The sequence below is a fragment of the Schistocerca serialis genome, chromosome 4 (assembly GCF_023864345.2).
Source record: "Schistocerca serialis cubense isolate TAMUIC-IGC-003099 chromosome 4, iqSchSeri2.2, whole genome shotgun sequence".
In the NCBI taxonomy this organism is placed as follows: Eukaryota; Metazoa; Arthropoda; class Insecta; order Orthoptera; family Acrididae; genus Schistocerca; species Schistocerca serialis.
The window spans coordinates 524,878,532-524,903,804 of record NC_064641.1 but is presented as its reverse complement, the minus strand read 5'-3'; the positions used below and the strand labels follow the sequence as shown (position 1 = coordinate 524,903,804).

Sequence of the window (25,273 nt, the reverse complement as noted above, 5' to 3'; positions counted from 1 at the left end):
CTGGGTATTGCTTATCAGGATTAAGTTATAGTATATCTTGTTTGCCGAACTGAAGGCATCATAAAGTCTAAGGACGGTGGTACATGATGTTAGTGTGATGTCTTCTGGGAGTGACCAGTTTCTTTTTTTTTTTTTTTTAATTCGGAGTGCTGATTTTTGGGTTAATAAAATTTGCAAGTCAAGAAACTAACCGAAACTGATATTACTAGTCACAATGAGCATTTCACACCCAGTATACTGGTGAATGTACCCACTCGATAGAGGGACTTACTGTGCTAATTCTGTAGTGAGGTAGTCCACTGATAAGTGTCGACACTTGTGCCCGCCACAGGTCCGGTGAGAAGGATGGCGCGGCACTCAGCTCGTGGGCGCGCTACCTGAAGAACAAGTATGGCAACCGCGGCAAGGACGGCAAGGATGGCGCCTCCGGCAGCGGATCCTCTCTGGCCTCTGGCGCCGGATCCTCCACGTCGGCGTCCCGACGCCTCTCCCTCGGCCTGCCACTCCGACACAATTCGGCCAGCATTGAAAGCTCTGACGACGATCAAAAAAACCCGGCAGGCTCCCCCACTTCCCCTACAGCAGCAGGTAAGTGAAATGGCCACCAACGGACTACATTATGTACAAATGTTCCAGCGGTCATCACGAACTGTTCAATGATACTATAAAGCCACATGCCGCATGTCTTTATCTTCATATTCGTTCTCTAGTATTCCGTAAAACTTATATTTCTCTTCTCGTTTTCTTTTCTCCTATTTATTAATGTTGCTTTTTCTCAGTGATGAACTTCCAACCATGTAGTTCTTGAACTCTTAATTTTTATAACTTCTTAGCTTAAAAACGGAGTTTAAAGAATTCCTCTTCGTTTGTTATAAATCTATAACAAATCCTCTCTTCTGCTATCTTTTTTTTTCTTTCTGACATTCAATTTACAGTTACGTCTGCGTTCCAGGAATACCCGAATATTTACGAGGGCGATAAGTTCCTGGCCTGGCGTTGATACCTGTGAAATTTCTTTTCATTATGTTGCACAATGCCAACGACCTTACCGCAGTGGTAACACCGATTCCCGTCAGATCACCGAAGTTAAGCGCTGTCGGGCTGGGCTAGCATTTGGATGGGTGACCATCCGGTCCGCCGAGCGCTGTTGGCAAGCGGGGTGCACTCAGCCCTTGTGAGGCTAACTGAGGAGCCACTTGCTTGAGAAGCAGCGGCTCTGACTTCGGAAACTGGCATACGGCCTCGAGAGCTGTATGCTGACAACATACCCCTCCATATCCGCATCCAATGACGCCTATGGTCTGAGGATGACACGGCGGCCGGTCGGTACCGTTGGGCCTTCATGGCCTGTTCGGGAGGCGTTTTTTTATGTTGCACAATAACGAAGTAGGATTTGACAGAAAGCTTAACAATGACCGCATCTTATCTGAAAAGTAGGACGCAGAAGGTTGTAGAATAGAGTCAACAACAATTGAATCTGACAACAGTCATGTAAAGTATGGGGAGGGACAGGGTTTTGTTCTGGGTCCGTTGCTTTTCTTGATTCGTATTAAATCTTCCACTGAATGAGAATAGTTTAACGCTTAACTCCAACTAAAAGCAAGACATTCAGTTGCTAATACGAAACTTCCAAAAGCCGCCAGTCAATGAAGTGGACCATTTGAAATTCTTAGGACTGAGGGTAAATGCAAACCTTTCTTGGTAGTACCACACTCAAGATCTTGTACGGGAACTGAATGCTGCTAAATTCAATAGAAGAGTAATCTCCACTGTCTGTGACACTGAAACGTGAAGTTTTGTATACTTTTCATACTTTCACTCTGTTATCTCCAGTATCAAATTCTGAGGCAACTCTGTGCACTAATTAAGAACTGCAAAATAATAATAGCACAATACTGTATATCAGAACATAAAAAAGTACTTTAAAAAGGGAAAAGCTGTGGCATCTGAAGTATATATTGTGGGAACAGCTATGCTATTTACCAAACTCGACACCTTTGACTTGCACACGTTCTCGATCATAAGAACTTTGTGTCATGAAAATCATTAGAGTCCAATGTAATGATTATTACATCAGCAGAGTCGTACTTTTTCATAACTTCCAGAATCGCGTTTCAGAGGTGAGAACAACTCACAGTAAGAGAAAAAATTTGCGTAAAATGTGTTGACCTAAATGTAACAATGTTTAAAATTTAGTGTATTTTTATATAAAAAATATCAAATTTTCCCCACCAGGCCGAGAACTTTCCATCTGACCCCCTAAAGAATATCTCGATTTTGCCATATTTTAAATTTTATCGATGAACTTGTTGTATCTGCCTTACATCCCCCAGCTTTGTTCTGCCAAATACTGTGTGGCAGTTCCTTTACTGTGATCGTGTGCTGCGTACTGGTCTCCTTTTTAGCTAAGGTCCACAAACAACTAATCGTCGCGTTTACGAACATTGAGTGTTAGCACCCATAACTGGGCTGCCGTCGTTCCTCGTGGTAGAACTCTAACAATGGACTGCTCCATTTTCTTTTGGCTCCTCTAGTGGCGTGATGCAGTACTACGGCGAGGTGATTTCAGTGCGTAGGCTTCCAGGACTGCAGACATGTCCATGCAAACAAATTATGTAACTTTATTTTTTTCGACATGAATCCCGAGAAACTTTTATAGTAGCAACAGATTAACAGTTATGAGTCAGTCCCCTAAGCACAGTGTTGGCATGTTGCGACAGGTTTCGCAGCGGCGGCAGGTACCTCCCCTAGGAGCCAGTACCTGCAGAAACGCCGCCAGCTGTTTAAGATCGGAAGTCGGGGGAGCGAGCCCGGAAACTTCACGTGGCCTCGCGGCATTGCCGTCGGCCCGGACAACAGTATCGTCGTAGCAGACTCGAGCAACCACCGCGTACAGGTCTTCGACGCCAATGGCACCTTCGTCAAGGAGTTTGGCAGCTACGGCAGCGGTGAGGGCGAATTCGATTGCCTCGCCGGAGTCGCTGTCAACCGTATCGGCCAGTTCATCATCGCTGACAGATACAACCACCGCATCCAGGTAGGTAACGTTAAATATGCCTCTAGCTCTGCAGATGTTTCAAACTAATTCTCGCGCGACTAAAGGTCCATTCGCACTTGACAGAACGGAATTGAACAGAATGTCGAAACATTACAAAATGCATCTCATATGCCGATATTCACACAGGCCGTCAAAGGAACAGAACGAGAGGTCAGATCAAGGTTACTCACAAGGGAACCTCCCCATCGCACCACCCTCAGATTTAGTTATAAGTTGGCACAGTGGATAGGCCTTGAAAAACGAAACACAGATCAATCGAGAAAACAGGAAGAAGTTGTGTCGAACTATGAAAAAAATAAGCAAAATATACAAACTGAGTAGTCCATGCGCAAGATAGGCAGCATCAAGGACACTTTGAGCCTAGGAGTACCATGGTCCAGTGGTTAGCGTGAGCAGCTGCGGAACGAGAGGTCCTTGTTTCAAGTCTTCCCTCGAGTGAAAAGTTTAATTTTTTTTTATTTTCAGACAACTATCAAACTTCAGGCATTCGCACATAATCAACTTTGCTCTCCAAAATTCCAGGACATGTTCAGACTTGCTTGGACATATGCAGGATTTGACGGTCTACACACGGAAAAATTTGAAAACGTTTAAAACATATGTTTTGACAGAGCACAGGGAAAACTGCAACTGTGAAACTGTTGCATTCATTTGTTGCAGTTTATGTGACCAACTCTTATGTTTCCATCACTTTTTGGGAGTGATTATCACATCCAAAAGAAAACCTAAATCGGGCAAGGTAGAAGAATCTTTTTTCCCATTCGCCAAATGTACAAGTTAGGTGGGTCGACAACATATTCCAGTCACGTGACGCACATGCCGTCACCAGTGTCGTATAGAATATATTAGACGTGTTTTCCTGTGGAGGAATCGGTTGACCTATGACCTTCCGATCAAATGTTTTCGGTTCCCATTGGAGAGGCACGTCCTTTCGTCTACTACGCGCACGGTTTTGAGGTGCGGTCGCAAAACACAGACATAAAACTTACTACAGTGAACAGAGACGTCAATGAACGAACGGACAGATCATAACTTTGCGAAAATAAAGAAAGTAAACTTTTCACTCGAGGGAAGACTTTAACCAAGGACCTCTCGTTCCGCAGCTGCTCACGCTAACCACGGGACCGCTGCGCTCCTGAGCTCACAGTGTCCTTGATGTTGCATATCTTGAACATAGACTACTCAGTTTGTATATTTTGCTTATTTTTTTCATAGTTCCACACAACTTCTTCCTGTTTTCTCGATTGATCTGTGTTCAGTTTTTCAAGGCCTATCCACTGTGCCAACTTATAACTAAATCTGAGGGGGGTGCGATGGGGAGGTTCCCTTGTCAGAAAGAAAGTTTTCACGCAGATGTTGGTGTACGGAACGGTGTCGTCTGTTAACATCAGAAGTTAACCTAGTTCGGCCGCACTTACGCTCATTACAGGAATGGATGTTGTGTTTTTGAATCTTCTTAATCTTTATTATTTTGGTTTAGGACAAGAGGAATACTCGATACAAGTCATCGGCTGCTGTGGCGTCACAATGTGGTGTGTACTTTCACAGTTTGGTTTTTAGCTGACCAAGTAAACGAACGTGAAAGCAAAAAACCTTATTGTAGTGACAGACTGCCATGTAGCATAGCCCAAAGTCTAGGTTAGGTTGGAAGGTGACAGACTGGTTGTGAAATGGCGAAGTCAACGAAGGTGAAAGCAAAACACGTGGTGGTGTTGACGGACTGATCTGCAGCTTAGCCAGCTTGAAAATCACTGATATCACGATATAATCACCATGTTGCTTACGATGTTTGTCACATGCAAGGAGGTACTGTATAATAAGGGGAGCTGTCACAAGCTTGAAGCCGACATCGGTCGCGTTAGTTGTCCCGAACATTATCTTCTTATGGAAGCAGTTAGATCAAAAATATCAGCTCGCTTCATTTATGGGTGTTCTAATCATTCTAAGAATGATTGGTCATTCGAAACATATAACAAAATAAAACTCGGTATACATATCAAACCAAAAATACCTCTCAGAATATATTCCCGACGCTGTGTCATTCACTCAAGCAAAGTAATAGTTTCTGTTTAAAAGAAACTGTCTTCTGCACATGGCAGAAATGAAGATCAAGAAGCATTCATAAACAGTAGTCAGTTAAAGTTTTGGGTCGTCTAACATGGCAATGCTGGCTTCAAAACAACAAACAGCGTAAGTCTATAGCGGCATCTCTACGTATTATATCTCCATGGTCGCATGTTTCCTATATCACTGGTCACAACCGACGACTAGTTTCGAATATTCCTCTTTATTGTTTGCTTTGTTTTCCTAACACATTGTAAATGGTTCCACGATGACATGGATTTTTTTCCGTTGAGGATTCATCCACCAGAGAAGCCAGCTATCTGAAAACGAAAAATTATATTGTTTTACAGTAACTGGACAAATACAAAGCCTGCACAATATTTAAATAAGAACATAAATTGACGAAATAGATTTCACTAAATATTCTTTTTTTATTAGGAAAAAAGGAAGGTCTATGCATCAAGAAAAATAGTTGTTTTCAACTTTATTCAATTTACCGTACAAACTTTTTCAATAATATCCATTACCAAGTTTTCTTTGGCTATTAATAAATGTTGTTATGCTTGTTCGTTAATTTTGATATTATGTTCCGACTTCTTGTAACGCAAACGATATTTCATAACCTCACTTTGAGCGTTAAGTAGCGGGTTAAGCAAAGTTACGTTGTGTTCAAGAGCAATCTAGTGTGAACACACCACCATTTGACAGTGGAATTGCATGTCATTCCATTCCGTTCCAACATCTAGTGTGAATCGGCCCTATACTGAAAATGTTATTATTTTGCACTCAGTGCAAATTGTCCTTATGGGACGCTAACTGCAGTTCCTGGTCATATTTCATTATACTGTAGCGACCGCTACTCACGTCGACTACCGTGTCCGCCCACGTTAGTCCCGTTCGCGCCGGAGGATGCTAAGTTCACCGGACTTGGATACGATGTGACGTCATTATGACGTATACACGCTACATCGAAAACGATAGAAACCGTATATCGACTATTCGACTTTTGTGAACTTTCGAGAGGTAGTGACAGGGTAGCGCTGTGCTCTGCGCCACTCGTTTAAATGTGCTTTGCGTTCCTTGCGTTTAAATCGTGTATTGTACTGTGTTTGTGTCCTGTGCGTTGTTTTTCGTTTGCTCGTCTCTAATTATGTGTTCAGCATTCGAGAGACTAATGAGAGAAAATCTGAAAGAGTTCAGCATCGATGACGACGGGCAATTGCGTGGTTATTGTGAGTCTCAAGCAGAAATTGATGTACTTCTGACCCAACTGAAGTGCGTCGGTTATTCGTACTCGGTGAGAAGAAGCACTCAGCAGCCAAAATCTTTAGATGCATCAAGACACTAACCTTTGGTTAAGATTACATTGAGAAATCTACTTCCCCTCATATTTCATCTTCGGTCGACGATTTTTCTTCAACAATGCCTCATATTTTTCTTTTTAAGTTCGAAATTCAATCATTCTACACACCAGTCATTACTGGACACTAAGGTACCTGTCTCTGCGGTCCGAGTGTAAAATTACTTGGAATTATGGTTGATAAAAGAGTATCTTGAGATGGACATATAAATTACTTAGCTAACAAACTTGCACAAGTTCTCTTTCAGCTATATAAATTAAGAAAGAAAAGTCAGCAAGAGTATGCTGCTACAATGTAATATGTACTGACAAGACCAATTGTATGAAACCATACTAAAATATTGATAATAAATAAATATTATTTTCGGCGTAAGCGTTCAACACAACAATCACACAATCAAATCTGGTCGGGACATAAGAAGACTTCACTTTTTTACGAAACATATTGTCTGTGGTGTTTTCAAGGCCACAGTCAGGAATATTTCTATTAATATCCAGCTCTTTTATTTTGGCGAAATACATATACGCTGCCACACTGAGCTGTTATCAGAATCGCACGTGCCAAAACAAACCACTAGCTGACGACAGTTTAGAATCTCGAACGTTCGTAAAAGTCGATAGGTGTGTTAATCGACTAAAGCGTATATACGTCATAATGACGTCACATCATATCCAGGTTGGGTGAACTTAGCATCCTCCGTTCGCGCCATCCATAGATACAGTTGTGTCGCAAATTCAGTGACTGCTCGGCAATAAATGAATGGCGAAAACCGCCAAGTTTGAATCCGCCGCTTGGAGGGCTGAAGAATGTTGTTTCCTACTCCTTCGAGTTATCATTTTTGTTTTTATGCTCATTCTGTTCCTTGGTTACTGTTTTTGTTGTTTACAAGTTACCCATATAGCAACTATGCTTCTTTTTCTGTAATTCCAAGCAATAAACCATTCAAGTATATTCTCAGTGCGTGTTCGAATATTTATTAAGTACTGGTAGTTCTACATGACGAGAATATACCCGTCAATACTGAATGTTTCAAAATGAATGTGGGAGTTTTAAAGCTTTATAGCATTTTTTACTTTCAGCTTCCAATTACCATAAGAGTAAACTTTAAATAAAAGAACAACTCGGTTCTGTTTGTGCACCTTGTGCATACATGTGTACTGTTTCCTGTATCTGCCATTAGAAAATGCTAGTAGCAAAGATGATGACTGGTTTATTTTACGCTTTGCAAGGACTGACTCTCTTGTTACAACACAAAATACATTTTGTATTAAGTTCCATTGTAACCCTTCAAGTGATAATATCCATCAATGATGTCATCAGTTTAAAGACATCGGCTGTCTCTACATAGGAAAGAGTACTCGATGACTAAGAGTGACCAAAGAAAATGTTGAACGAGTGAGGGAGTCTCTCACATGTAGCCCCACGAAATCAGTTTGGAAAGTTAGTCGTGAATTAGCAATTCCAGTGATGTCTGTATGGAGACTTTTAAAGAAACACTTGCAAATATGTCATCATTTGCAGTTGTTAAAAGCTCTAAAGCCTGCAGACTACCATTTCAGTGACAACTTTGTAAAAAAATTGTTGTTGCATGATGATGAAGATATTCTAGAGCTTGTCATCTACAGTGAAGAGTCTACTTTTCACCTAAGTGGAAATGTGAACATACATAATGTGTGCATCTGACGGTCAAAAAAATCCCTGCAAGATGGCACAATTGCAACGAGACTCCCCTAAATTGAATATTTTTGTTGCCATACCCTGGCACGCAGTTAGTGGGCATTACTTTTTCTGTGAAACGACTGAAATTGATGTTTCTTATTTTGGTGTGCTAGAACTATGGATTTTTCCTAGACTGGAAGAAGCTGAGCCACAAAACTTTATTTACCAGCATTATGGTGCACCATCTCACTAGCATAATTCAGTATGTCACTGGTTAAATGACACTGTACTCAACTGCTGGATAGGACGCAAGGGGTTGTTTGAAAGCTCATTTTGCATGACCTTCACATTCAATTGATCTGACGCTATTGTACTTTTACTTTTGGATATTCAAAAAGGATCATATGTATATACATCCACTACCAGCTAGTATAGCTGACTGAAGAAACAGAATTTACGCAGTTGTTACAACAATTACTACAGACGTACTGATCAAGGTCTGGGAGGAACTCTCGTATTGACTCAATGTGTGTCATGTGATTAAACACTTATAAGTAAACAATAGCTGAGTTACTCTTTCATTTGATGTATTATTTATAATTGTAAGTTGAGCGTAATAAATGTTCTTCTTCTTCTTTCTTGGCTCTACAGCTCATGATGACCCTTGGTATCTTCTACAGTTTCCTTCCATTTCTCTCAGTCCTTTGCCAGTACTCTCCAGTTTCTATAGCCCATCTTCCTAAGATCTTCGATTACTCCATCTTCCCATCTGGCTCTTGGTCGACCACGTCCTCTCTGCTCTCCTGGCTTTCCTTGTAATATTCTTTTTGATACCTCTGTATCATTCATGCGCGCCACATGTCCCGCCCACCTCAGTCTGGATGATTTCACTATCCTCCTGATGGGTTGGTCTTTATATATGATACACAACTTATGTCTGTATCCCCTCCTCCATCCTCCTCTTTCACAGATTGGGCTGATGATTCGTCTAAGTACCTTTCTTTCAAATGCATCCAATATTTCAATATCTTTAGTTGTTAATGTCCAGGTTTCAGAATCATATGTGAACACCGGTCATATAAGTGATTTGTAGAAAGTTAATTTAGTGGTATGAGTCAGGAGCCTTGAGGACAGAAGTCTTGTTAGGGCAAAATAGGCTCTATTGGCTAGTATTAATCTCTGCTTAATTTTATAGGAGGTATCATTTAGATGGGTAACTGTCGAGTCCAGGTACTTGAAATGTTCAACCCTCCCAAACATATAATTGCCCATTGTTATTGCATTTGGCATATTTTCTCTATGTGCTTTTCCAGCTGCCATATATTTTGCTTTTTGTTAATTAATAATTAACCCCATGTTCCTACTAGCCTGTTCGAGAGCCGCAAATGTCTCTTCCATTGCTTTTTGTTTTCTTGCTATTATATCTATGTCATCTGCATGGGTCAGTATCTGGACTGATTTATAGAAGATCATTCCTCTATTCAGAAGATTTGCATTTCTCATCACCCAATCTAGAGTGGCATTAAAGAGAAGACATGCCAATGCATCCCCTTGTCGCACTTCATTTTTAATACTTAATGTATTGGACATCATTCCTCCTATTCTTATATTACCTTGTATTTCGCTCATTGTAATTCTTACCAGCCTTACCAACTTTCTCAAGATTCCCAGTTCAACTGGGGCTTGATATAACTGCTCTCTATTTATGTTATCATAAGCTGCTCTGAAATCTATAAAGAGGTGATGCGTGCCAACACCGTATTCATTTGTTTTTTTCCAGGATTTGTCTGAAGGTGAATATTTGATCTATAGTTGACTTCCTGGGGAGAAATCCGTGTTGGTACAGCCCTGTCTCACTCTGTATGATTGGGAGGATTCTGTCAAATAGTATATTAGAGACTATTTTATATCCCAGATTAAGTAGTGTGATCCCTCTGTAATTGACATACTCCCTCTGATCTCCTTTCTTATCTATGGGAAATATGATACCCTCTTTCCATTGTTGGGGCATTTTTTCCTCTTCCCATATTCTGGTGAACATTTTCAGAAGGCTTCATTCGAGCTCTCTACCTCCTTGCTTAAACAGTTCTGCTGGAATACCATCTGCCCCTGCCAACTTGTTGTTTTTCAATTTCTTCATGGCAGTTTTCACTTCTTCTACATTTGGTGGGGCAGTGTTGTTGTCTAGGTCCTCTTCCCCATTCGTTTCTATTGGATTCCCTGGTACAGTTATTCTATGGTTGAGGAGGCTATAAGAATACCTGCACCATCTTTCACATATTCCCTTCTCTTCACTTATTATATTCCCTGTATCACCTTTTATTAAGCTTGTTTTAGTACCAAAAGGCTTCCATGTCGCATTCACCTCTCTATAGAATTTTCTTATTTCGTTTTTGCTTCTCATGAGCTCCATTTCTTTGACACTTGCTTTCATCCATTCTCTCTTTTTTCTTAGGTGAGTCCTCTTTTCAATCCTCCAGTTTTCTTTGTATTCTTCTGCTATCCTTCTCGTACAGTGTGATCGCATTGACCTTCTATATGCTTCGTTCCTTTCTTTAGTTGCTATTTCGCATTCGGTATCAAACCATGATGGTCTTACTTGTCTTGTCCCAATTCCAAGTATCTGTTTTGCTGATGTCTCCACCATCTTTTTTATTGCTCCCCACTGATCTTAGATGTTGTTATATTCTCCAACATTTTCCGGAATCCAAGTTATTTTCTCCTGATACTGTTCTCTAACTTTCACTGACTCTAAAGTTGTTATATTTCTGTGCCCTGGGTCAGACTCCTTTTGCTGCATTAGATATCCTCGCCCTCACCCATGCCCATACCAGAAAGTGATCTGTATCTACGTTTGGGTCTCTGATACTCCTCACATCCAGTAGGACCGATTTTTGTCTCACATCTATCACAAATGGTCGATCTGGTTTACCGTGTTTCCATTCGGTGAGGTCCATGTTCCCCAACGTATTTATTTGTGTGGGAACAGTGTTGATCCTATTACCATATTTCTAGATGCTGCGAACAGTATAAGCCTTGTTCCATTCTCATTACTTGTTACATGTTTGCTGTGGGGGCCAATCATTGATCTATAAATCTGTTCTTTCCCCACCTGAGCATTTAGGTCTCCGGCTATTATTTTAATATCATGCTCTGGGCACTCTCATATGCTCTTTCCAAAGATTCGTAGAATACTTCTTCTCTTCTTCTTCAGATTCTTCTGTTGGTGCATGGGCATTAATTATGGAATAGTTAAAGAATTTCCCCTTTATCCTGCCTGTTTATAATCTTGCACTAATGGGTGTAAACCCTATTACAAAATACTTTAATTGATGATGTACAAGAGATCCTGTCTCTAGTTCATGATTTCTTTTGCTGTAGCTATAGAATATATTCGCTTCTTTCTTTTCTAAAACTCCACGCCCAGTCCATCTAATTTCTTGCAGTGCCATTATACTTTGCTTCAGATTCATTATTTGATCCAGCATTACTTTCAGTGCTCCCGGGCAATATAGGGATCTCACAATCCAAGTACCAACATATAGATCCGATCTATGCCTTATATTTATCTTTTTTCTTATTTTCCCTCTTTCATTTATTTGTATTCCACCCTCATTGTCCTTTTCCATGCCAGGTCCATCTTCCTTCATCTGTCCAGCTTTACTCTGTATCAGTTTAGCAACAGTTGTTTTTCACAGAGTAGGCTGTCAACCCTGCATCCAACCCCTATTGGGCAATGGATGATTTTTTAAATCAGGGTTTTCTTCCCTTAGCCTTTGGAGACCCAACTCCCTACTGCAAGATTGCAGTTGTTGTTTTGCTAGTTTTGGTCCACCCCAGGTATTTTATTTCCCCGGTGTACACCATATATAGTGAACGTTCCCCAATCCGCCATGTGGGGAGGTGCCTGATGGGAGACTAGCAACTCCACATGGGGTAATAAGTGCTACAAAGCCTTAAAAACCAGATATTAATTCTGAAACACTCAGTCAAGAACTGATCAAGTAAAGCTACTGGAGAAAAGCTGACACTCCTTTTTAATGGTATGTGCATGCCATATTGCTCCAACTATTAAGACTGCGTAGAAGAAAATGTTGCTAATGATTAGGGTGTTTTGTGGGAAGGCAAAATGATCATTTCTTCTGTGCAGATGTATATGGTTTGAGTTATATAAAGCATCGAAAAGTTGTCGGTCTACTAACAGTCTAACTATGAATGACAGTTGAAATTCTTCAAAATTACTGAGCAGATTCTCCATCTGTTAAGTACATGTCTCTTAGTATCCAGTGAACTAAAATAATTCAACATGAATAAGAAATTTATGTTAGCAATAATCCCATCAGAGTAACAGTAAGTTTTCCTAATTAATATATCTTTCAGTAAACTTTTTCTCACATGCTAAGCACAATACTTATTCTTTCTAGGTGAAATAACATTTATGTACAATAATCCAGTTGTGGCTATTATGGCTACAAATTTAACACTTCAAGTTACATTTTCTTGCAGGTGATGGATCCAGCAGGACGTTTCCTTCGTGCCTTTGGAAGCCAAGGATCTTCAGATGGCCGTTTCAATTATCCTTGGGGAGTTACCACTGACGCCCTGGGTTTCATCTATGTCTGTGATAAGGAGAACCATCGTGTGCAGGTTTGTGTTGCTTTCCAGTGTTGCTCCAAATGGGTCTTCCAATTTGTTGTGGAATGTAAGTGTAATAAATCTTTCTGTCAGATAAAACTGTGGTCTAAACTCTGACTCCAAACCATTAATCTGAAATAGCTCAGATTTATGTCTGCAATAGGCTATTGGAACTGAAACTAGTGTAGCCATTAATGTTCTTTCTCAAAGTGACAGACCATTATACATTTATGAAGAAAATAGATTGCTGTGTAGCTCTATCCGTCAAGTCAAAAATAATGCACTAACTAAGCAAAGAAGTTAACAAAACTGTATTTATTATCATCTGCTCTTTAATTAGCCATTAGTGTGTTTAATAAGTTCTCTTTTGATCAACTGAATAAATGTAGCAGAACATAATATTCTCATCTGCATATTTCACGGAAGCTGCATCAAATTACATGGATGATGACTGTGATGACAATACAACCTATGGTTCACATCCACCTTCACCCTCTTTTCCCATCCCTCCCACTCTGTTAATATAAACTCACACTTTCCTCACTGCAGCCTCCCTAATCCTCAGGTCCATGTCTACCCCTTCCCTCCTTCAAAACAAATAAACAAAAACTAAGAACTTCATTCCTCCAACTCACTGTGCACCATATGCAACTGTTACTGCCAGCACCAGCCAGGTTCACAGGAACCACACTTCTAGTCCATTCCCTTGCTCCCTGTGCCTCTGAGGGGTCAGCGTCTCTTCTGTCCACCCCTCTCCACTTCCTTGGTCATTCCCCACTCCACTCCATCTGACAAATCCACTATCCACAAACCAGCTGCAGTGCCAGTACTTTGTAGCTCTCGCTCTCTCTCTCTTGTGTGTGTGTGTGTGTGTGTGTGTGTGTGTGTGTGTGTGTGTGTCAAAGGCACCATCCGAAAGTTCAGCAATTATTCTGAATGTTATTTAGGTGCCTGTCATCCACTCAACACTTCAACTATACAGCAATTGGTTGATTTTACTCTGCCCACTATTTATTTATGAAACACAAAAAAGTATAACCAAATTTTTTGAAATAATGTTAATTTTGTGTGCTATACTAATATTGTTAATCTAATGTACAATTAGAAACAGTAAATTTTGAACTCTGTTGCAGGTGTTCCAGTCAGATGGTACATTTGTAGGAAAGTTTGGATCTATTGGCAATAAACCTGGACAACTGGAGCATCCACATTATATTGCTGTATCCAACACTAATCGTGTTATTGTCAGTGATTCAAACAATCATCGTGTACAAATATTTGATGTCAATGGAAAAGTGGTGACTTCATTTGGAAATGAAGGTTCTGAAGATGGACAGTTCAAGTTCCCAAGGTAATGAAGATACATTAAGTAGTCATAAATGACCAAATTCATATTAAGAAAAAATCAGTTGTTCTTTACAGACTGTTTAAATCTAAGACATGAGCAGTTGGCTGCCCATGTCAATTGTACTCTCTCATATTTTCATAGTCACATTCATTTAGTATACACAGATTTACTTCTGGAAAAATAGCAACTGCCGAGAAATATGGAATAGTTAATGAGAAGCATGAAACTTTCTGAGCACACACCATAACTCACTTAGTAGGTCCATAATAAAAGCACATAAATGCACAGAAAAAGAACATGCCACAGAGAGAGTTATCAACTGCTTATGCCTTACATTTTGTCTTTATTGAAAACTACAAATATTACAATATTATTACTTGACTGCAACCACATCATCAGAGACTAACTGAAGATGTGGTGCCATCAAGAAAACTGCTGTGTCTGCTTACAGACAGGAAGAAGAAATAGAAAAAAAAATGTAATTTAGCACCGCAGTAGAAAACTGTATATACAACTGCATGGTCATTGCAATATGAGCTATTACTCTGAATTCTGTAGAAAAAGTATGTCTTTAATAATGTGCAAGGGCTTTGTACAGCAATATATGAATTAAATCATCAAATAGTAACAAAAAATATTCCATGCTGTTAATATAGCCTGCCTACTGATATATTGTTGTAAATACTGTATATATGCCCAAGCTATTATTTCCCCTAGCAGTGATACATGCTTGCTTTTGTACTTCGTGATGAGAATTGTATGAGAATAATTTCAAACAAAATAGAGAGTCAAGGCTAACTTATGTACTAAACTTTTACACTAGAGAGACCACTAACTGAGATTAGAATTCAAATGTATCTCTCTCTCTCTCTCTCTCATGTTAATGTCGGGAAACTATGACCTATTTGTATTTCTCATCTGCTACCAGAAAAAATCAAAAGTACAAGTCAAGCTTCTCCTCAGACCAGCCAAGGCACTTAGTTTATGAAAGCAGTCTAACAGTCTTTCCACAATACACAATTAAACACAATATCAGAAATTATATGAATCAATAGATCACACAGAAAATGCACTGCAACTATATACCAGTATTTACAAGTCTTCATGAGTGCTTCATGCATTGCAGGAATGCAAAAAGGGCCAAGTCATCTCGGCCAAGAGGCAGTCATCACAGTCACCGTGCAATTACAACTAAGTCCACTAAACCTGTAACCTCCAATACTTCTGTAATTTCTACATCTGCCCCCTCCACAATTGCCATTAAACAGGTACACCCTACTACTGAGGTAGGCAGGCATGGCGTGAATGCATGTTTTCTGTGGTTTTAGCCATGCAGTTCCCCCACATAATTCTGTAACATCTGATAAGTACACTATCACTGAACACTTCAGTAGGACTTTAGCCTTTTCTATGCATTATTTTATGTTTATTGTGTTATATGCAGCATATCCTTATGTGTGTTCAAAGGCATTGAGCAACAGGCAATATCTCTGTAAAAGCAGAAGCTATATTGTTATTGGTAATGAATCTGATATGCAGATATAATGTTTAAATAGAATTTTGAACAATGAGTTCATACAATTTTGAACAGTTTAATCTTCCCTTAACTGATTGGCATAATTAAAAACTGTAACTTAAAAATTTGGGAAACTATTGATTCACTTTTGAATTTCTTCTGTGCACTGGACAATATCAAAGAAACAGCCGACAATATAAAAAAAATGAATGTACATTAAATGCCACTGGATAAAATTAATGGAATGATTCCTCAGCAATTGAAAACACATTTGCAAGTTACTTGACATAAATTTTTCTAGCATAATTGGAATCTGCATAAAAGTTTCCATCACAATTTATCTGAGAATAGTAAAGAATTGCTTAATTCAAAGGTAAAAACCTCTAAACAGTTAAGCCATCTCTACAACAAAACTCAAAGAAAGTTTGTTTTGAGACATGGAGAACAGCAGAAAAGCTAAGTCAATAAATTACGATAAGCAATCTAATGCATATATGAAACTGAAGAAACTAAGCTGTAATGCAACACAAATATTAAGAGCAATAAATGAAACAGGTTAGTTTCTCTTTCAGTTCATCAGTAACAATATTTCTATAGCCGTTCAAGGAACTGCAATTTTGTGAAACTCTTACATGCAGCAGCTTAAAAAATTACTTTACTCATAATTAATGTGTTTGATAAATGTCTCTTACATATCCCACATAACTCAAATGTTTGACAAGTAATTACCATTTTCAGGAAAACTGTATTCCTGAGAATGATGTTTTCCATGATGGCACTGTTGTATAAAATATTCTCAGACGTCCTCTTCCTGTTGAGTCAGTTCTGGATAAAACCTCAAGCTTTCCAAGTTTACTTCCATCATCTTCGTCAGGAGCAACTGACTGGCAAAACTGCTGGTGCGGTGGCCTTATATGGCCCAAAGACTGCTTCTGATTGGTCAGCAATTACATCATCCCATCACAAATGGTGTCAGCATCTGTGCATGTGGTGTCACAACTCCTGCCATACCATAAACATTCCAATGAATATCTCTGGCTCTTCTCTGCATTGAGAGCTCACTTCCATGCACTAGTAAGATTATATCTGCTGTCATAGTTTAAGATTTTCTCAGCTACCTACTGGGATTCCATAATTAAAGAGGCTGTACAAATAAGAATGTGTGAGAAAATCTTCAACTGTTCCAGTGGATATAATCATAGCAGTGCATGGATGTGAGCTCTCAATTAAGAGAAAGGCTAGAGTGGAAGTAGTGGTGCCTTAAGTGAAGATATTGACGTCATCTGCAACAGCATGATGATTACCCATCAGAAATCATCTTTGGCTGTATAAGGCCACCACAGCAGTAGTTTTGACAGAAAGTTGCTCCTGATGAAGATGTTGGAGACAATGATTGAAAGTCGATGTTTTACCCTGAACTGGCACAGCAAGAAGTCTGAGAATCTTGTATAAAAATTATATTCTAGTCTGCAAGGGCACCTAGCAGCTGAGTGCCAAATGTTTATGCCTAAAACTGAAAATATAATTTTCCCAGAACCAGTCACATTTACAATAAAACAGAAATCCTAGGTTTAATAAATAAATGCAGTTAAAGAAGAAGCCAGTAAATTATAAAAAGAGAGAAGGTAGGCCTGCTGTAATAGAGTAAACACTGATTTTCTAGAGAAATAAATGTGATACAAAATGCAAAATATGTACTGTAGCATTTCTGGACAAAGCTCATTGGAATTGCTGATATTTAAACACAATTTGACTCTGACACTAAGACCATATAGATGAACAAAGTAAGCTGTAGTATTCTTTAATTTCTTCCTGGCATCATACCCCTGTCTGTTGTTCATAATGGTAAAATTAATTTCCATATAACAAGACTGGGCAGCATATTTTACTGTGATTGGTTAATAAGACCATTTTATTGGGCCATGAACAGGATTAGAATTTTTGTCATAACAACTATGCCCAAACTATCTACTGATTAATTTTGGAACTACACTATTTCTGTGGAAATAAATCTTAGATGGGTACTGAGATTTACATGTGACGTGTTGTGATAACATTTCAGTTTCCTTGTGAATCAATGAAATTTTTGATGCACTAGAAAAATAAAATACCTGTGTCAGTTTTGTTGACAATCCTGTGTTTAACAATTTTCCTATTGGTGTAACTACACTTCCAAAAGCCAGTCTCTTATGTTTGGGCTCTAGAATCAGCAGGCTGTTCTCTAACATGTATTTTCAACTGTGGTATTTGAAATAACAAATAATAATGCCAGTGCTCTTAAATTGTAACTGTTTGGTAGTAAGTAATAGCAGATCTAACAAGAAAATTTGTCACTCATTATACATTGAAGGTAATGACTCTGAGGAACTGCAAACTGGAGCACAGTTTGAAAATTTAATATCTGTCCTCAGTTACTGTTTCAGTATTATCCAAAGCACCATAGCTTGAAAAAAAGAAACTATTCAATAATTTAATTTTGAAGGGAGGCTGTTGTTGCTGCTGTTCAAATTCACTGCTTATCTGAATTTTTCCTGTCCTATTTCACCATTAGATTGATAGAGTTCTCACTGTAACTCAGTTCCTCCAAATGCTTTATTTGATGTAAGTTTCATTTTGTTACTGGATGTTTACGTTTCATATATATTAGATAAAAGCTTACTTTCATGAAATATATATGAAGCCTGTGACATTTTAAACAGTTGCAGCAGTAATAAAGAGTTACATGCGCTTAATGTTTACCGTAAAAGTGGGCTTTTAAAGTAATTTCCTCAAAAAGGAAAACTGAGAAAGGAAGGATTTAATTTCCTATGAATAGCAAAGTCATTAGAGCTGAAACTAGAAATACACAGACCTCAGATAGAATGATTGACACTAGTGAATCTTTATTGTACCACAGGTGATTCAGCCAGCCAACAAAATTCTGCATCTAATGATCTCCTTGTCCAATGGGCATTAAACCTATTCTTCCTTTCTTCCTTCCCTCCACAAGTACTAAATGGCATTCTAATTCTGAGGTACTGATTGGCATTCTGATTCTGATTTTTGAATACATCAAATAAAAATGAATGTCAGAAGATAAGTATACAAAACAGTCACGTACACCACTTCCTAAATATTTCCAAGTTTTGCTGAAATAGAAACTTACGATGAAGAAGGACACCTAGGTCAGTTTTATAGTGAATAAATTTTTGTTGATTTAGTACAGTTGTCACATAAAGTCAAATAAAATAAAATGTATAATTAGACATTTAGTGAAGTGTATATATTTCTGTGTCCATAAAGAAGTGTCTTATAAAACACTTTTTTTTTTGGTTATTTCTTGTTCTTTTGTTTTGTCCTTTTTTGTATGTTTTAATAGTACTGAAATTTTGTTAACATGTAAACTGAATCCATTGATTTGGTCATAGCTGCAGTAAATTCAGATGTTTAACCAAAATACCATAGCCCATACTTCAGAAGAAAGTGTGAACAATGTATATGTCAACTGGTAGTAGGAGTATTCACATAATTATCAGTATGTTGACAAATTGTAAAAAATATTAATTTCAGGTACCACCTGGCATATAAATTTTTGCAGTTACATATTAAAAGACTGGATAAATATTTCACTTGACAGAGAGATGGGAAAGTCATTTATTTTTGAATCAGTGCCAGCGTTCAACCACTGATGGTAACTCCAGCATGCCAAAACAATTTGAAACAGCTGCTAATATCAGTCACGGGTATTTAAATTGTATAGAGGCAATGAGGACAGTAATGGACTATCCTGATGATAATGGTTACAAAACCAGCATCTTATAGTTCACTGATGATGATAAATCTGTAGTGCCTGCAAATGAACAGGAATTGAGACAGATGATTAACGACTTTCATCATTTCTAGCTGATGGCTGTAACACATACACAAAAAAGATATTAATGTTGAAGCATGCTGATCAGGTGTGCTCTGGATGACTGAAAGTTAAATTTGGACAAAAGTCTCTAGTAGAGGTTAACAGATTTTGCTGTCTCAGCCACAGAACAAATAAAGAAGGTAGATGCATGAAAATCACAGCAACAAGGCTTACACATTGCACTACGGCTACCTGTAAAGAGTATCTAAAAATATAAATCATATGACCAGAAAGATTAGTTGAAGCCATTTAGGAGCATAAATCATTATGGAAATAAATGCAGATGGACAGTGGCAAAGACAGAAATGAAATTGTTAGAAACCTTTCGAATGTGTTACAGGAGACTCTTAAAGGATCAGGTGAATTGATCCAACAGTGCCTAATAAAATACATAATTAATTGAAGAGAAAGACAACTTGGATGTATATTACAGCATGATTAACTGCTGAAAGCTGTAGTTAAAGAGATGGTGGAAGGAAAGAAGTTCAGTGACATGGGATGCAACACTTACGCTGAGATGTTTAAGATATCTGGCAAGTGACAGGAATGCAGAACAGTATCAGATGAACCTCAAGCTAATAAAATCAACAGCAGCTGATGTCACAAAGCAGTTTGAACAGTAACCCAATAATACAGCTGTGGAACAAATGAAATCTCTTAGACAGTTCAGGTTATGCACCATACCTAATCTACTACCAAATAGTAAAAATCTGGCCAATTGTACATTCTTATTTTTTTTTTCTTTTTCTTCAATGATCTGTTGCCAAAATCTTGTATTTAATTACCAACTGTTCATATTGTCAACTAGATCTTGTAAGGATTTTTTCCACTGGTTTATGATGACTTACAGCTCATTTTCTACATTCTACAACTGATGTTGTCTGTGGCATTTCTAAAACCATCAGCACACTTAAAACTTATGACTATGTTCAAATAAATAGAAATTATTTGTTTAAAATATTTCATCAATGTTGTATTTGTTGTAAAAAGCTTTTCAAATGTAGGTCCTACATTAATAAAACAATCAAAAGAATCTTTTTATGTGACATTCATGTGTTTTATAAGTTGCATGGCTTGGATTCATACTTATTGTGTGAAATAACAAGTTTTCTCTTTTGTGAACAATGTGTCATTAATACATAGTCAATCATAGTCTAGCATTTACCAAAAAATAGTGTTTTCTCCAGATGAAAAATATTTCCTTAAACTGTGTAAGCTTTTCATTGATCAGTTTAGTTAAGAGCCTTGTATATTTTATATAGCTTATAAATACATGAAATACCATAACTTACTTGACAAAGCTATAGCTCAAACAAAGCTCCATATCAATGCAAAGAAAGCAACAATCTTAAACTCTGGAAAACCAAGTGATGTGGCACAGTGGTCAGCACACTAGACTCACATTCAGGAAGAGGACAGTTCAGTTTCCCATCCAGCCATCTAAATTTTGGATTTCCATGATATTCCTAAATTGCTCTAGGTAAACAGCAGGATGGCTCCTTTTAAAGGGCATGGCCAATTTTCTTCCCCATCCTTTCGTAATCTGGGCTTGTATTTCCCTCTCTAATGATTTTGTTGTTGCCAGGATGTAAAACACTAATCTTCCTTCCTGAAAGTCTCAAATGCTCTTTCACTAAAAAAAATGATGGATGAAAATAAAAAAGGAATGTAGAAACATGAGTCCCTTTGATGACATTTTTCTGTAGTAGAAGATAACACTACACCATAGTAAGTGTGCAACTTAAGTTATGGAATGAAAGCACTCTGATCTATGAAATGGATAGGATCCAGAAATCATTTTAATCTGTTTTATCACAGAATGAAGTGTAATAAATATGTTGTTACAAAAATAACTGTTTTTCAAAAGTGTCCACATGTATCTAAACAAAACATGCTTCACTGCAGAATTGATATTTGTGTGCAATTATTAACATGGAACAGTTTAGAAGCAGCTGGCTCATAGCTTGGTGAAATCTTTTTTCATTTGATGCCAATTTCATTTGTGACTCAGTTTCACCATTCCAGTCCTATCCACTACAGAACAATCAGAGTGGCCACTGGGAATGGAAAACGAGGCTTCCACATCTATAGATAATAATTCCAACGAGTAGACCATGGAGGCAGCATGTTGGTATTAGACAAAAGTTCTGCCCTACAAAATAAGACAGACCACTTTATGTACAGGGTTTCAACAAAAATATGGAAACATCAGGAGAAATACATGATTGAACATTAAGCACAGTTAGTAGCTAAGCCTGCAGGGTGCACTTTAATACTTCACAGTGAACACAACCTGTCCCATGTCCTCAACATATTGCAAGTGTTAGTTTGGTCAGAACATTGTCTTTTGTACATATGAGTGCATTATGTTAGAGTTAAGTGCATTGGAACAAGGGCAAATTTTTGATGCTCATATGGTTGGTGCTTTCATAACCAAGGGAGCTGGAGTGTTTAATGAATCAAGAGGCAACATATTGGAGATGTATACCACAAACAGGGAAAGCAGAAGATCATCATCAGCTATGTCACAATGCAGATGAAGGTGTATGTTAAGTGATCATGGTTGATGATCATTGAGTAAGATTGTGACAAGAAAAAAGAGGACTATGGCTGCAAAAGTCACTGTACAACTGGATGCTGCACTCATGAACCCTGTCAACACCAAAACAAAACAAAAAAAGGGGAGCTCCATAAGCTGGGAATGTAGTGTGAAAAAAATGGTGCTGATGCCATAAAATGTGAACTGTGGAGCACCGGAAAAAAGCCACTTGATCAGATGAACCTTGTTTTCCAACATTTTGAACTTATGACCATGTTTACATCCCAAGTGAAACATGGCTGAGATTCAATGATATTTTGGGCAGCCATGTCATAAAATTCCTTAGGCTCCATGGTTGCTTTGCAAGGTCACATTAGTGTCAAGGATCACATTACCATTTTGGCTGATCAGGTTAGTCCCATAGTACAGTGTTTGTTTCCCAATGGAGATGATGTGTTCCAAAATGACAGTGGTCCTGTTCACACAGCTTGCATCATCTAGGACTGAATGTTTGAGGATGAGGGTGCATTGTTGCATGTTTACTGCCCACCACTATCACCAGATCTCAATTCCAGTGATTCTTTGTGGTCAGTTTTGGAGAGAAGGTCGCATGATCGCTATCCACATCCACCATTGTTACCTGAACTTCTAACTACATTGCAGGAAGAATGGTATAAGGTTCCCTTGGTACCAAAAAGGACCTTTATTTATCACTTATGAGATGACTGGAAGCTGTTTTGAATACCAATGGGTTTCATAAATCAACTAGCCATGGTAACAAATTGTGTTTGCTATGTTACCATATTTTTGTCTGCCCCTGTATGTACTTCACTTCAGTTTGTGCATCAGTCTGTAAATTATGGATATAACTGTGGTTATTACTTTTTAAATCCTAATACTTTATAGTAAATTCATGGTAGGAAAGTTTTTTCAAATTCTGTATTTTTCGTAACAGGGGCGTCGCAGTGGACGACCAGGGTTACATCTTCGTGGCGGACTCAGGCAACAACCGCATCCAAATATTCAACCCAGACGGCACATTCCTGAGAGCATTCGGCTGTTGGGGATCAGGGGACGGGGAGTTCAAAGGACTGGAGGGTATAGCAGTTACATCCAACGGCAACATCCTGGTGTGCGATCGAGAGAACCATCGCATACAGGTGTTCTAAGCTCAGCAGCTAATAAAAGGTAAATTTCAGTGAACTTAGGCATTGAGAAGTAATTCTAGCAGTTCACCTCATTAATTATTTTAATTTCATCTGTGGCTGAGTATTCCTGTTTTTCTCCAAAACACTGTAGATGTCATGTATTTTCTACTCTCTGAAAACGTTAACAGACATTGGAAGGAGGTGCCCATGAGAAACAAGTAACCATGTGAATGCAGATATCACTAATAGGCTTATGGAAAAAACTCATTAATAGGCATAGTTTCACCTGCTCCATTCACCACCATTTTAAATACTAAGAAAAAGCTGCTGTTGTCCATGAGAAATGTTCTAAAAAATTATTTATATATTACAAAGAATCTATACAAAGTAAGGTGATTTTTATTTCAATTTCCAGGCTGAATTTCAACACTGCAGGAAATATAAGAGAATATGGGCCAGTACGAAGAGCTTCCTTGCCAATCATCAAAGATAGATTTTTGGCTTCACCAGTGTCGCTAACATATGTATAATTTAAAATGCATTTTGTTGGTTTTTTAAGTAAAGCTAAAAAAATCACGATGTAATTTAATAGTACATGATTTCCAAAAATATGGATAAATGTTTTCAGTTGTAATGATTTGTTTTACCCGATAGAAAATGCATTGAATAAATGCATAAGTCCTCCATTTACTTTTACAAACTGCTTTGTAGAAATACTGTGACATGGCCATTTTAAACGCTGCATTTTTGTTAGTGGACTATTAGTAATGTTATTCAAGCTAAACTAATGCATTACCTTCATTTTGATACAGCAAATGCTACTTAATTTTTCAAAGGATCCAAGAGTTAACATAATTGAATTTAGCACTTTTTCACATTGGAATTCATTAACTGAGGCAATTTAACGGCTATGTTACAATATAAGTTGATCAGATTTGCCATGCAAATTTGATTTAATCTCAGTTTCATATTGTAACACCTCCATTTGTTCCTTCCCTCAAAATATAGTTTATAAAATTGAGCAATTTTCCATTAATTATCAAAAATGTTGATATTTTGATGTCCAGTTGTTTTTTTGTAGTCTCTTGCCTTGTAGTATCAGAAACTGCAGTTCCAGGGGAAAACTATAAACAGTGTTTGTATTGAAAAATCTGTTGTTGTATGAAATAAATTATGATTTGTTTAAAAATCACATGTTTTTTTAATATCAGAGATAACTACAAACTTTTACAACCTTAAAATGTGATTACTATGTCTTCACAGTGACAAACATCATGTGGTTCCATTGCTTTAGTTAAAACTTGTAGTCTTGCTCAAACTAAAATCTTTAAGCTATCAAGCCACAGAATAATGTACCTGGCTACAATTTCATAGATGTTTACTTATATCACCATTTTTATGTTACTAGCTCCCTCGTCTCCATTTTGTTGGCTGTCATTTTTCTCTCATATGCAGAATCAGAAAGTTTTTAAGAGTTGTTACATTTTTGTGAAATAATTGTTTGCTCTTTCTGTGCTACATGGTATTATTTAAACAGGTACAATACTGAATGTGTCATTGGTGGGTAGTCAGCGTATTGTTTTCTCAAACTGTTTCAGGCGTGGAATTAGGTTGTAGAGAAGACCCAGATGAACATGCTCCATATAAAATGACTGAGTCTGCATGTATGTAATTGTAGCCTCATTGCTTGGCAGCAGTGCACCAAATGAGTGTTCGTATTGTGGGAGCTCAGAATGAACTAACTCCAAAGACACTTTTGCAGCATCGCTTCACTGCTCACCACATATTTATTCCCAAGTTAGTTGACGCCATCATTGCTGAGCCACTACAGAGCCCCCACCTATTAGTGCAGAGCACTGTCGGGGGAGAGGGAGGGTATGGACAGCTCTGCCATTTACATTCTCTTCACACAGGCATGCGTTACCAGCCATGCCATGGCTGGCTGCCTAAGAAAGGCACATCTAGACCATTTCTCGGCACATCAAGTGGATGGAGCTTGATGTGATTGCTATGGTCAGCAGAGATGTTAGTGTGCAAAGCAAGGGGAATTCAG

General features: G+C 38.2%; 1 protein-coding gene and 1 pseudogene across 4 annotated transcripts in view; both read left to right on the top strand.

Moving 5' to 3' along the window:
• The window catches only part of LOC126475246 (RING finger protein nhl-1), a 288,062-nt gene extending 263,650 nt beyond the window's left edge, over positions 1–24,412 (top strand). For 2 of the 4 annotated variants that reach the window (XM_050102939.1, XM_050102940.1), the window contains 7 exons: positions 332–588; positions 2,721–3,037; positions 12,649–12,789; positions 13,911–14,128; positions 15,252–15,411; positions 23,028–23,260; positions 23,636–24,412. In XM_050102939.1, coding sequence (XP_049958896.1) covers positions 332–588; positions 2,721–3,037; positions 12,649–12,789; positions 13,911–14,128; positions 15,252–15,411; positions 23,028–23,260; positions 23,636–23,750 — 1,441 coding nt within the window. In that variant the 3' untranslated portion in view covers positions 23,751–24,412. The remainder of the gene's footprint in view (positions 1–331; positions 589–2,720; positions 3,038–12,648; positions 12,790–13,910; positions 14,129–15,251; positions 15,412–23,027; positions 23,261–23,635) is intronic. The other 2 variants (XM_050102941.1, XM_050102942.1) reach the window with 2 other exon arrangements.
• On the top strand, positions 1,036–1,153 carry LOC126476002 (5S ribosomal RNA; annotated as a pseudogene).
• Positions 24,413–25,273: the final 861 nt, after the last annotated feature.